This window comes from Scophthalmus maximus, chromosome 7 (genome assembly GCF_022379125.1).
Source record: "Scophthalmus maximus strain ysfricsl-2021 chromosome 7, ASM2237912v1, whole genome shotgun sequence".
Taxonomy (NCBI): Eukaryota; Metazoa; Chordata; class Actinopteri; order Pleuronectiformes; family Scophthalmidae; genus Scophthalmus; species Scophthalmus maximus.
The window spans coordinates 6805578-6819330 of NC_061521.1; the positions used below are offsets into that span (position 1 = coordinate 6805578).

The 13753-nt window shown below is 43.0% G+C and overlaps 1 protein-coding gene across 4 annotated transcripts in view; it reads right to left on the minus strand.

Annotated features, from left to right (window-relative positions):
• The window catches only part of ripor1 (RHO family interacting cell polarization regulator 1), a 31631-nt gene extending 18309 nt beyond the window's left edge, over positions 1 to 13322 (minus strand). Inside the window, exons 1-3 of one of the 4 annotated variants that reach the window (XM_047333601.1) lie at positions 12973 to 13322; positions 1318 to 1441; positions 1143 to 1146 (exon numbers count right to left, since the gene is read on the minus strand). In XM_047333601.1, the coding sequence (XP_047189557.1) occupies positions 1143 to 1146; positions 1318 to 1441; positions 12973 to 12991 (147 nt within the window). In that variant the 5' untranslated portion in view covers positions 12992 to 13322. Of the gene's footprint in view, positions 1 to 1142; positions 1147 to 1317; positions 1442 to 7859; positions 7994 to 12972 lie in introns of those variants that run through there. The other 3 variants (XM_047333599.1, XM_047333600.1, XM_035641450.2) reach the window with 3 other exon arrangements.
• Between the last annotated feature and the right edge of the window lie 431 nt (positions 13323 to 13753).

The following is a 13753-nucleotide window of genomic DNA, read 5'->3' on the forward strand; positions in this document are numbered from 1 at the left end:
ACAGTGATAATGGTTGTGCCAGTTCATAGAGTCTCTGGACGAGCAACATCTCTGAGAAAACCTCAATCATGTTTGTGACCTTGGCATCCATGGTCACAAACATGGACCATCTTTAACTGGAAGTCCCAACATGACATGTGAAGAATAACTGGTTATAACGGAATCATTTGGTATGTAATGTAATACCAACATGTCATAATAACATGAAATATCTCATTAGCATGGAAAGGATCTGAACATTTTCCTCATACTGGCTTATTTATGTCTGGAAACATTTTAATTCTGCAGCATTTAGTGGTATCCATCCACCCATCTGTCCACCCACCCACCAATCCATCCATCCATCCATTCACCCGTTGGTCCACCCACCCACCCATCAATCCACCCATTCATCCATCCAACGATCCATCCATCCAGCAATCCACACATTCACCCATTCACCCACCCATCCATCCACCCTCCCATCCATCCATCCACCTACCCACCCACCCTTCAAACCCACCCACCCATCCACCAATCCACCAATCCACCCATCCATCCATCCATCCACCCACCAATCCACCAATCCACCCATCCATCCATCCACCGACCCACCCTTCAATCCATTCACTCAACCAACCACCCACCCACCCATCCATCCATCCATCCATCCACCCGTCGGTCCACCCACCCACCCATCAATCCATCCATCCATCCATCCATCCAGCAATCCACCTACCCACCCACCCTTCAATCCATTCACCCACCAACACATCCATTCACCCACCCATCCACCAACACATCCATTCACCCACCCATCCACCCAACCATCCTCCAATCCATCCATCCATCTATCCATCCATCCATCCACCCACTCATCCATCCACCCACCCACCCTTCAATTCATTCACCCAACCATCCAACCACCCACCCATCCATCCATCCAACCACCCATCCACCAATCCATCCATCCATCCACCAATCCATCCACCCAACCACCCACACAAAGTGTGTCCTGGGCGACATCGAAATACCTCAGCTGACGACCTCCGACCTGCTCGGGTTTCATAATGAACCAAAACAATTTTTAGTTTTAGGTATGGGTAAAAGTTTTTACCCATACCTTTGTCGCCACAGTATTTACAGTGACTGACACATGTTGATTCTCTTTTGTTTACTATTTCAAATGAGTAACAGCTTAGATTCACTCAGCTTCTGCTTCCCCTCTCTCTCTCTCTCTCTGACACACACGCATACACACAAACAACACGATCATCAGTGTGTATCTACCCAGAGCATACAGTATATACCTGTGTGTGTAGGTGTGTGTGTGTGTACCTGTAGGGTTTATCGTAGGTGTTGACTCCCGTGAAACTCTGGCTCCTACTGATGGACCTGGAGGTGAGGCGTCTGACTGGGCGAGCGGACAGCGACATGGTGGAGAGAGCTCGGGAAGGACTCCCTGTGCAGAGCAGAGGAAGACATCCATAACCAGACTACACACACGTCTGATGAAACAGGTTTACCCTTCAACCCTTTATCATACGCTGACATTTTACAGTTTGACCTATAGACAGACAGGAATTCCGATTTGGATAAAATCCCATGGTATGCACCTTAGACCGCCAGGCTGCGGCTATGGACTCTCCAGCATCTGATTATCCTATCAGGATTTTTTTTAAAGCTGATGCAGGCGTAAATGTGATCATGAACAACCATCTTAGAGTTTCTTACATTTTGGAAATTGACTGAAATGGAAACGAACAGAGAAACAACTGAGTGTCACACTGACAAGTGCAGACTGTGAAGAAGCAAGGGAAGTTGGGGAAACGATGAAGAAATCTGCAACATAATGACAAATGACAAATTCTGGATTATTGCTTCTGCTAAATTGCTTTATCATGGATAGTGATATTTCATTAAAAATTACTCTGAAAAATGTCAGAGTTTCTGTCTCTGGAGTAAAGTAACACAAATCAATATATACAGACAGACTGTTTCCTAAAGCTAAAGGGTTGTGGTTCTTTCACTATGAACCGGGTCCCTTCACCTCAGTCATCCTCCCTTTGGTATAAGTAAAGTGTACTTTCACTTTAACGAAATGTTTCCACAGATTTCCACGTCATGTTAACGCCTTTACTTGCAAAACATTTGTTACACTTGTGGCAACAAGCGATGTCTCCGTCGATTTCGGTGAAGTTCAACCAGACTTTGGACTGGTTCACTCTCTGCGCCATCGTCACACGGAGCACTAGGTCTGCGTATGTGAGGGGGCAGTGGGAACGCTCTGATGTTACCAGCACCGATAACGTTGCCGCTTATCTATACTACGGTCTTTCATAATTTAGCCCCCGGGGCCCGTTTCATACCGGATTTCGATGCCCATCTCTAACTATGCCCGATCACTTTTTCCGACCCACATTCAGCGAAGAAGAATACCAGGGTCAGAGCCAATCACAGACAAGACAAGTTTTACATGATATCACACATGACAGAACATTGCCTGTGTGCAATGTGCAACATACACACTGTTGGCAGTTTATTAGGTACACTTTATTAAAACTTCTGGGTACATAAGTTAATCTTCATGGTCATTTGGGAGGAAATAGTTTGTGATGCTGTTCAATTAAATGGCATCATACAGGGTTTTTTTGTTTTCAATTTTGTATAATGCAAATTGATCCACCACAATGCAAACTGACCCCTCTAAAGACATTAGAACCATTATGAAAAAGGATTTATTACAGGACTGTTGTATTAGACTGATTTAGTTTAGCTTTAGTTTCTTGTAAACTGGCAGTTGTAAGTATGAAAGGTGGTTCTAACCATTATTATTAAAATGAATTCTTTACACATAAGTTAAACCTCAAACATGCCGTGCCACAGTTTGTTCTGAAGAGAAAGCCAGCTCCTCTAAAATCTCCTCATCTCTGTCACCACCTTATGGGGCTACAATGGATGTTACAGTCAATCCTGAACATTTAACTTCTGACCCTGATCACACCAGGGTCGTACATTTTATCATTGCAAGATTCTTTTCTGTTAGAGCGTTTCCGTTTTTCTTCACAATCCATCATTTATCTAAACAATATCCTCAGCCCTCATACCGCTCATATGACACATGGTGGACACACATTTATTTGTGTAGCACTGTGTTCTTTTTTGCCAATGGCAGATTTCTATACAACAGTTGTGACGCTGAGCACATTTCTAAGGCAAAAGTCTGACGCGCTGTCAGAACCTTGACTCTTGCTGTTCACTTTTGTGGTGTTCCCTTGTCACAGAGCCACAAGACTCAAATGGTTACCTGCTCAGTGACAGCCGGTTCCCCTGCCAGCCCTATTTACTGAGCCCTAACCCTGATCCTGAGCCCGGCCCACAGCAACGGTATCACTTGGCTCAGTGCAGGACACGAGGCAGGGTGGAGGTGACCATTAGGATGCTCAAGGCCCATGGCTCCGGCTCACCCCAGCAAGGGCAGAGCAGTTGGAGACACTATATGCAAAAATTATTTCTGACTGACCCCTCACCTCCCAAATAAAGACAATATCCCTCTTTTTATTCCTACAAGTACAAATGTGTATGTATATTCATGTTTATGTACATATACATATATATATATACATTTATAGCAATATATGTTCTGTCAAAATTTACGTGTTAATATTTGTGTTAATTGGGAAATATTTAACGGCACACTACACGATTTTCAAAGATCTCTGTCCAGTTCACACTACACGACGTGCTGTCTTGAACTGGCAGGCTTTCAGTCGTTGTCCTGTTCACACTACGCGACTCATCTGCGACGGGGGGTTCACACACTACACAGTCCTTCAGCAGGAGAAATGTCTCCAAAGTACTTTTTGTCACGAAAAACACACGCGAGAAGTGACACGGGAAAATATGCAAACAGGAATTGTCTGTCACTTTCACGATGGACGTCAAAAAGAAAGGCGATCGGGCGTATGCTCTCTGTGGACAGGAGAGAAATAACTTGACGTGTTAATATGTGGTTCTGTATTAAAGCAGCTCGAGGTTACGCTCGGCATATGTTGCTGTGAAAATGCACAACACGACAGAAACAAGCATAGAGTCTGCGTGTCCAGATATTTATCTGATAGATATCTGGACACGTCACTTTAGCCTCGATGGTTTTATTGGAAATCTGTAGTTCACAGGAGAGAATCTGTGCTCAGATGCTATTAAACTACAGTATTTGAATTTAAATACTTCCTTTGAGTTGATTCTTCAGTAATTCCATCATTTTACATGTAAAAATCTGTTATTCCAAACTTCAGTCTTAAGAAGTAAAAAAAATCAGATTAATCGTGATTAATCCCAGCAAAATTGTGTGATTACAATTTTGAATCGATTGACAGCACTAATAAATATGAATATATATCTTAAATCTAGAATAAGTTTGTTTTTTTCTTCTTTTTAATCAATACTCATGCATTGACTCAGTCAGCAATTTTCTGCCACGACTGCTCACGTTCCTTTTTGGCTGCAAAAATATTTAATTTTTTCTTTAATATATATTCAGATTAGAATGTTCATTTCCACTGGGGAGAAATACGAGGCTCAAGACTTTTTTTCCTCCAGTTACCATTCCAACATTCAGTTATCTGTGTTCCATTGACGAGGGCTTTTTATCTCCACTTTGGGTTAATTGAACTCAGCGAGGCGTAAACTAATTGTTATCGCCTGTTCCGAAACCGAAAACTCTGAGTTGGACAGCTCAGAGTCAGTAAACCCCGAGGACAGGTTCAAACTCAGTTTCTTCACCCAGCTTTCTGAAACTTGTTATTTGCATTTTGTCTGCTGTGATGGCTGACACGGAAAACCACAGTGACTAATATCTAAAGCAACATTTAGCTTCAGCTTCAATCATTTCAGTACCCCGACCTCAAAAGTGTCTGTGGTCTAATCCTTTTTTCCATTCTCTGGCCTTTGACCGACATGTGACGTCTGTGGCCTGAAGCGGCATTTTGTTATTTTGGTTCACTTTTGTCAGCTAAAGCACTGTTTTCCGACTGCGGCCGATCCACTGTCCTGTATCCTGTTTCTTCCAACAGCTGAAAAGTCTGCGCGAGACGCCTGCCAATCCCCCGCCCCCACCTCAACAGAACAGGAAATGTCACAATCCGACAGGAAGTCAGATGCCACGGCCTCTCCTGACAGGAAATTTAACAAAGGGAGATAGTCCTGAGGGCTGCACAGAAAAAAAGGTCAGTTCTGTTGGAGTTCAACTAAGTCACGAGGGATGGAAAGAGTACTTAACAATATTATTGGAGTGGATTTTTTGGTTGATTGTACAATTTTCACATCATCTTTCAAAGTAATACCAAAATGTTGCTCATGAAAAATGTGTTCTGAATAAAAGGGGACATTTAATTTAACTTTTTACTTAGAGCAAAAGCGTTGAAAATACATAATATACAAGAACTGCAGCAGGAGCTCAAGTGATTGCTTCTGACTTCTACCATTAAAAACACATACATTCATTAAATATGAATGTATGTGTTTTTAATTGTGTGAGGACATTTTTCTGAGTCCTCACTTTCTGTCACACCTTAAAGGGTTATTTGAGGGGTTAAGATTTGATTTGGTCAAAGTTAGAAGTGTGTTGTGTGTGTGTGTGTGTGTGTGTGTGTGTGTGTGTGTGTGTGTGTGTGTGTGTGTGCGCGTTTAGTGGGATTTGTTGACTTGACCTAGATTAAGGCGTTACACAGACAGAGGAGCTGAAGGGGGAGCGAGAGACGGAGGAAGAAAACACATTTGACCGAGGAGCAGAGACAAACAGGACAGGTGGACGAGTCGGCTAAAACTGGGTCCAACACATCCGAGCACTTCCCTGTTGGATTTACTGATGAATGATTATTGGTTGTTGACACAACAGTCCATAACTGAGTAAGGGACTCGGACTCCAGACTCTATGGGATCTACTCTAATGATCTGAGCTCAGGGGCGACAGCTCAGTTAATTTAGTTTGTGTACAAATCCTCTTTTGGTAGTTTAACAGCAGAAAAAGGGTCAAATGGTTCAAGAGGATTTCGACCTATAAGAGAACATGTAATCAGACCAATCAGAAGGCCATCTCCCATTCCCTTTAAGGGCCAGATGAGCTCGTACATTGGTGGATTAATGTTATAACGGTGGACTTGTCAGGTAGTGGAGAAAACAGGTCCCTGCAGAGGAAACATTTCTACTCCAGAAAAGGTTTTTGAAGGTCAATCTCTTTCTACTGCCTCGAGATTGGCCTGGGACCCAGTTGAATTCTGGGAGCTCATTTGATATCATTTGATTTCCCATGATCCGTTGCTCTCACTGGTTGTAGGTCTATCAACAACAATACACCTGACCACACCTTACATGGATGGGAACATTACATCCTCATCGGTCGGAAACTAAAAGATACTCGCATCGTGCTTCGTGTCCGACAGATTATTTTATAAAAACGAGCTAAACTGTCGGAGCCGGCATACAGAAGCCAATACAGGAAAATATGTCAAGACACTGTCATAACAATGGCGACAGCACATCTGACCGGTACGATTCCTAAAAAGAAGCAGGTAACCCCAAACCACAGCAGATTTGTGAGGCTGCCTTTTGCACGATGATGACAAATAACAGTTATCAACCCTTTTTACCCTGATTGACTCAATCTGCATCGAAATGTTCAGAGTCCAACCTCTAGACTTCACACACATACTGCTGGAATCAGAGCTGGTACAGCAATATCTGTGGTGAACAGAGCAGACGGACCTCCACCACTCTTAAGCTTCTGAATATGTGACTGCATTGTAAAAGTGTAACTGTCCAACTCCAACAGTGGCCCGGCTGCGTTGTTCTCACACTGGGCTCCAAAAACCTTACGTGAAGCCCGCAGTCTGAGAAACGTTGGCTCTGGTGACTTTGGTGATGTCTGGTCTGTATGTTGTAATCCCCAGTCCAATCACTTCCTCACACACCTCCTTCACAAGCACTAATCATCAGATAACCAGAGCACAAGAACACAAACACACATGCAACATACTGCTCATCCACTCTACGGGACTGAACAAAAATAACGTTTTCCTGAGGAGTTGATGGACTCAATCGGTCTGTAAGAGACAGTGTGAGCGCACACCCACCATGGAGATGGTGGGTGGGTCTCAATGCAGATTAAGAGATTTTAAAATTGTTTGCCTTTAAGTCACTAAATGGGCTAGCTCCAGCCGAGCTGTCTGACCTCTTACAACCCCATGTCCCATCGAGGTCACTCAGATCCGCTGACCAGTTGCTTCTGGTCGTCTCCAGGTCAAGGTTGAAGCAAAGGGGAGATCATGCCTTAGTGCGTTGTATCGCGCAAACTCTGGAACGAGTCTTAAAACATATTTTTACTCATTGGCTTTTAACTCAGTTCAAAAACTGGTCCTTGTGTTTAATCGTGTAGAGTTTGTGTTGTTTCTTTTTAACATGGTTTTTTGGGATACTTTTAATGCACAGCACTTTGGTCTACTGTTGTTGTTTTTAAAATGTGCTCCTTGAATAAATTTTGATTTGATATGTGTCAGTTTCTGTTGTTAAGATCATTTACACCAATAACTGCAAATGAGCCACAATTTTGTATCGCCATTTTTGAAAATAAATGAGACAAATTTCACGTTTTAGTACTGTGACGTTCTCCTACACCCTAAGAAATCCAAACACCACCCTGGAAGGGGCTCCGTGTCCCTGTCCCAGTTCAGAGAGGACAGTCACACCACGACTGTCCCGACTCCTGTGTCATCTCCAGCCTCGGTGACAGACATTCACTCGCCAATCAGTCAGCAGTCAACAATCCATCAGCTCTATTCAAAACCTCCTGAAGTCCAGCAGTAAAACTGTGTCTTCCCTACCTGATCCAGACAGTCCAGTCGATAACAACCCGTCCAGTCACACCATCTCCTCTGACACTGGTTCTCTGAACAGTGGGAACTGTGGCTCTGTGCCACACACTCAGCCCAGTGTGTGACACCATGCCTATTGTTTGATGCTCTTTGGCCTCCCTTTCCCAGACCATTCTGGAAAAATGCTCTCTCTCTCTCTCTCTCTCTTTCACACACACACATGCACACAAACTTACACACACAAGCAGGACATCTCATCAAATGGAAATGAATGGCGATATTCGTGGTCGCCAATGGAATGACAAAATTGGACAGACTCTTGTTAGACCGTGTCTGTATCTTATCAATCAGTCCTCCAGACAGGAGCTGTCCTTCTGTGTGCCGGCGCAACGTGACAACATTCACCAACACCTTGGACTTAAGAAGACCACAGTCGACTAAGAACAACATTACTGTCCACACTCCTCAGCAGCATAGCCTTTGACAACTCGGCGCTGCCGCCTTCTCAGAGATTTCGGTTTATTTCTGTGTCATGTTTTCATTTACATACATTTTGTGCTGGCGGCGGCTAAAGTTCGCCCTTCTCCAGTTCTGACTCCACTACTCGGAGGTGTGAAACTTTCCAGAAACATTGACTTAACTTATATTGCGGCATGTATCAATATTGACTGACCCTAACCCTAACCCCTTTTGTTTGGCCTGGCTCAGGTTAAACCTAAAAATCTAGGAATAAATAACAATTCCTTTAACATGCACCCACAGTTTAGAAAAATGCAGAAGTGATTTCCAGTAGTGTAGCGTTCAGCCAGAGCGCGTGAAAATGTTCAGCATTTTGGCGATATTTCACGCTGGAAAGTGCGGTTTTATCTGGGCAAAAATCAACCTTAAATATGTGGTGTCGGATCAGTACATAGATTTGCATATTTGGAAGGGTTTTAAGGTTCTGTATGTTTGAGTTTAAGGTAAGATAAGACTTTATTAATCCCATGCCAGAGAAATTCACTTGTTACAGCAGCAACAACAATCAGAGGCACCAGGGAGGTAGTCGAACAAAAAATATAGCAAAAAAGAAACAATACTAAAATGGAAAAAACTATTTAAAAAAAGACTATAAAAAGTTATATACATTACAAACAAAGTATTGCCTTGTGGAAGAAGGCTGAAATGTGCAGTGGTTAGCATTGAATAAAGAATATGACAGATAAGTACAGTGCTGTATGACTGTGCAGCAGAACATAACACACTGAATACTGAGCAAAGTGAAAGATGGGTCCGTCTTGTTGGAATCATTGATGATTCATTTGATGTTCATAGTTTACCTCCCCTCACGACATGACTATTTCCTACACGCCCCCACATACTGTACATACAGTTTCGGCTTCACAACTGCAGGCCCTTTCGGAGAAGGAAACAGCAGAGGGAGTAACATCCTGCGAGGAGGGCAGGGTCAGGAAGAGACTTGCTCAGTTTATGGCGACACTGAGTCACAGGAATAACCCAGAGGCTCTACTGCACAGGCAAGCCTGCTCATTTCCAGGAAAAAGGATACTGTAAAAGGATAGTGTCTGAAAAAATTACTATTATAAGGCCGGGAGCTATAATAATGATAGTTATGATGCCGAGTTTCTATGCTTTACTTTCTGTCTGATGGCCACGATCACGTATGATTTATTGATATCATGTCTAAGGCAGGGACGAGTGACACTCTGCCAAATGCTTGAACTTGAAGATAATGGATTGACACTTGTAACATACAGTAAGATATGAAGGACAATATTACATTATGATACAAATAAAAATAGTTCTACAGTGTAGCTACACTCACACAGACTGTGAGTGGGAGTACAGTGGGTGTTAAGGAGAACATGTATGTGTCTCTTCCCTGGATCCCATTCAAAACATTTACTTACTGTTATGAAACTCAAGTGTTGGACTGAGGAAGTATTCCAGTGTCTTAAAACCGTTGTGGTTCCATGTGACATTTCACTGTATGCTGAGAAGTAAAGCTGATAAAGACAAACACCAGCGCATGCAGCCGATGTGGAAAGCTAATACTTTGCATTAATACAACTGACCTATTTTACCAAGTCTATTAAATTCCACCATTTTCATTCTAAATATACAATGATCAATTTTTGATCAATGTTTGTCTGGTAAAGATGGAGATGGAGCAGGAAAAATGTATTTATTATATTTTGGCAGCTCCTGAAAGGACCAGGCCAGTGTTTGCATGTTATGTTACAAACAGCAAATAAATTATTATTATTACTGAAAACAATTTAATAAGGCCGGCTGTGCAGTTTTACCTTTCTCGTTCCTGTCAGGAAACCTTATTATTACCGCAAGCTCATTTAAAAAAATGGAGTTGATGCGTCACGTTTTGGTTTTGATTTGCTCCTCCTTGATGCTTATTCAGTTCTGTCTGCAGCCACTGCTGCCATTTGTCATGAACCCTAAAATGTGCATTTGCATCAGGGTGACAACACGACTGGCCTGCTGTGATTCCCTGTTCGGAAGATTCTATGTTTCCATTTAGGGTTCTTTACGTGGTTATCAAATACTAAATGAGATACTCAATACTCAACCAAAATTATCCATTAGGGTTGCATAATGAGATAGAATCATACTATATGCACACATATTGTGAAACATAAATATTCCTCCACAAAGATATAATATATCGTCATGTGCAGCTTGAGAAACTGCAGTGACTTCCTGTTTACACACGCATGCACGCACGAACGCACGCACGCACACGCTGTTTACAATTGACTTAACTTAGTGATGCACTTACAAACAGTTGGTGCAACATGAACCACTTATTTAGAGATATTGGTAGAGACGGGCCTTTATGGTTAAATCCAACCTTCAAGTATATTTGATGATACATCATGCTGCTGTTTTGGACACTCGACACCTACGCCATGAATATGCATTGATATTGTCATGGTAACATAATATGTACAGTATTTTCAAAGCACTAGGACGACTACTCTCTCATAAGCCATGTCCCAATTCAAGGGGAAGCGTCCTTCGGAGGACTCGCCTTAGTTCGACAGCTTTGTCACCGGTGTGCAATAAATTCTGGGATACGTTGGCCCGAGAGGGATCGACTATTGGCTCCTTCATTGCTCAGGGATGGAAAGATTGCGTTTGAAGACGCCTTCGAAATGGGATAGCCTATAGTCTCACCACTTCAGTCTTCAAACTGAGCCCTTGATTTGGGACACAGCTTTTGTCTCACTTATGTAATGTAAATCTTACAGTATATGGGGTCTGCGTTCTGAAAGAAAACTGTCTGACAAAAATGTATGAACAGGTCAACAAATGTATCCTAAATGTAACCATAATTAATATGTTGACAAACACTTTGAAATCAAAACCCCAAAGTCCAAGTCCCCCCTTCACTCCAAAAAGTGTTTTTCTCCAGTTTCTGTCCTCTTAAATGTCTGACATTGACTACAGGGACTATCTGAGCAAATCTTGTCACTATAGAGGTGGGTTTTTTTACATTCCTGTCCTGGAGGAGGAGATTTCTGTTTCACTTCTCTGCAATTTTAAATTCAAACGAATCCTGTTCAAGCTAGATTTGTTAAGTCACAAATACAGAAAACCGATCGCTGTCGAATATGCAAGGCAAAGAAACCGGAAACTTCCAGTGCACTAGAGGCAGCGCATCGTCGAGAGGATGGCAGGTGTGTCAATAGACAGTTAGCATTAGCATTAGTAGTTAGCATCCACGAGAGGACGGCAGGTGTGTCAGCAGACAGTTAACCTTAGTAGTTAGCATCCACGAGAGGACGGCAGGTGTGTCAGCAGACAGTTAGCGTTAGCATTAGCATCCACGAGAGGAAGGCAGGTGTGTCAGCAGACAGTTAGCGTTAGCATTAGCATCCACGAGAGGATGGCAGGTGTGTCAGCAAACAGTTAGCGTCAGCATTAGCATCCACGAGAGGACGGCAGGTGTGTCAGCAGACAGTTAGCGTTAGCATTAGCATCCACGAGAGGACGGCAGGTGTGTCAGCAGACAGTTAGGGTTAGCATTAGCATCCACGAGAGGACGGCAGGTGTGTCAGCAGACAGTTAGCGTTAGCATTACCATTCACGAGAGGACGGCAGGTGTGTCAGCAGACAGTTAGCACAAGCAGCTAGTGAAAGTTTTATGGCTGAATCTCTCAGATTTTGCTGTTAGCCATCTTGTTGAGCCATTCTTCCACCGGTCGACATAGCGTGAGCAGCTGTGGTGGGCGGGGCCTGTGTTATTTGCATATCATGAATATTCATAGTCTTACAATTCCTCAATGAGGGAGAGATGGTGGTTTCCCATTTCAGAGGGTTTTTTAAAACTTTTTTGGGGGTAAACAATGTTAAACAAAATATTAGGCATAGCAGATTATTTTTAAATACTTTAAAACGTGACTAGAGGGTGTCTTTAAGAAATAATCCCAATTGGTTTTTGTTGACAAATTAAGAGAAGTGACCCAAGTTAAAACTGTAAGGAATAGGTTCACATGGGGTTTACATTATGAAAAATATGCAAGGGTATGGTTAGTCATCGCTGTAATTGTTCCTCCTGTCCACACTGGCTGTGAAGCCAATGTAAGTGATGGGGACTAAATCCACAGTCTTGGTATTGGTTAAAGAACAACAACATACTTTTCATTTTCGTCTCAGCTTAATTCACAGTGGCAGAATGATGGCTACGATCATACATGTAGGAAAGTCAGTGTTGTACAAGACAGACATGAACATATTATAACCATCTTTTAAAATCAGTTGAACAAATCATTCTAAAAGCAGATTTCAAATGGAAACACAACCCTGGCTGTCCTTGCGACACACAGTGGCATGGTCCTTTAAGGTGGAGTGACCCTGCTAATCCCTTCATTAGCGACAGCAACACTTATACTGTGCTCAGTGGAGAAACATCCACCGAATCAAACGCTGATCCTAACACACTACAGGTTCCATTGGTTTGGTATTTGCAGAGCTCTCCGGCTTCGCAAACTAATAATAAGTTACAAAACCTGTTAACCACCAACCCTGAGTTCCTCCTGACAAACAGAGAGTTAATGATTAGAGACGACCTCGTCCCATTGAGCCACACTACACTTGTTCGTACCTCCATATCCACTGTACATCGTAGCTGTGGGGGTGGAAGTGGAGCCTCCCTGGCGATGGTTCCACCCAGTTCCAGACACAGGCACTCCAGAGAGACGTACTCTTAGTTGGTGGACTTTCTGATTGCTCGCTTCCCCTACTTGTACTCACTCACAGTGCCATTCGCCTCTTTCAATTTGTTGAACGTTGGGAATAACCGGGTCTGTCTACCCCTTTAGTTGACTCCTCTTCTCTTCTCTCTCTGTTTCCCCTTTTCCTCTTTCCCCATCTCCACTGTCACAGTTGATAACTCTCCGTCCACTCTCCGACTGATCCCCTCCCGTGCTGTCTCCACCGCACTGATAAGAAGAGAGGGGGAGGGGGAGGAGGAGGAAAAAGGAAAAGGCAAGGCAGTCCTCCCTTCTCTTCTTCTCTGCTGACATCATCAGTTATTCCTGCCCTCCCTCCCAGCTGAGCATATTGTTTCTGACCACACACACACACACACACACACACCACACACCACACACACACACACACACACACACACACACACACACACACACACACACACACACACACACACACACACACACACACACACACACACACACACACACACACACACACACATATTTGAAATGTTGAGATATTGGTCAAATTCATTAATCAAATATCTGAATAATAAATACTGAAACGTGCAGACAATGCTGATACTGTTATTACAGTACTTCACTACTAGAAGACTGTAAGCAGAACTGTGACTTGTTCTTTGGGTATAGTTTTATATGGGTTATTTGTCT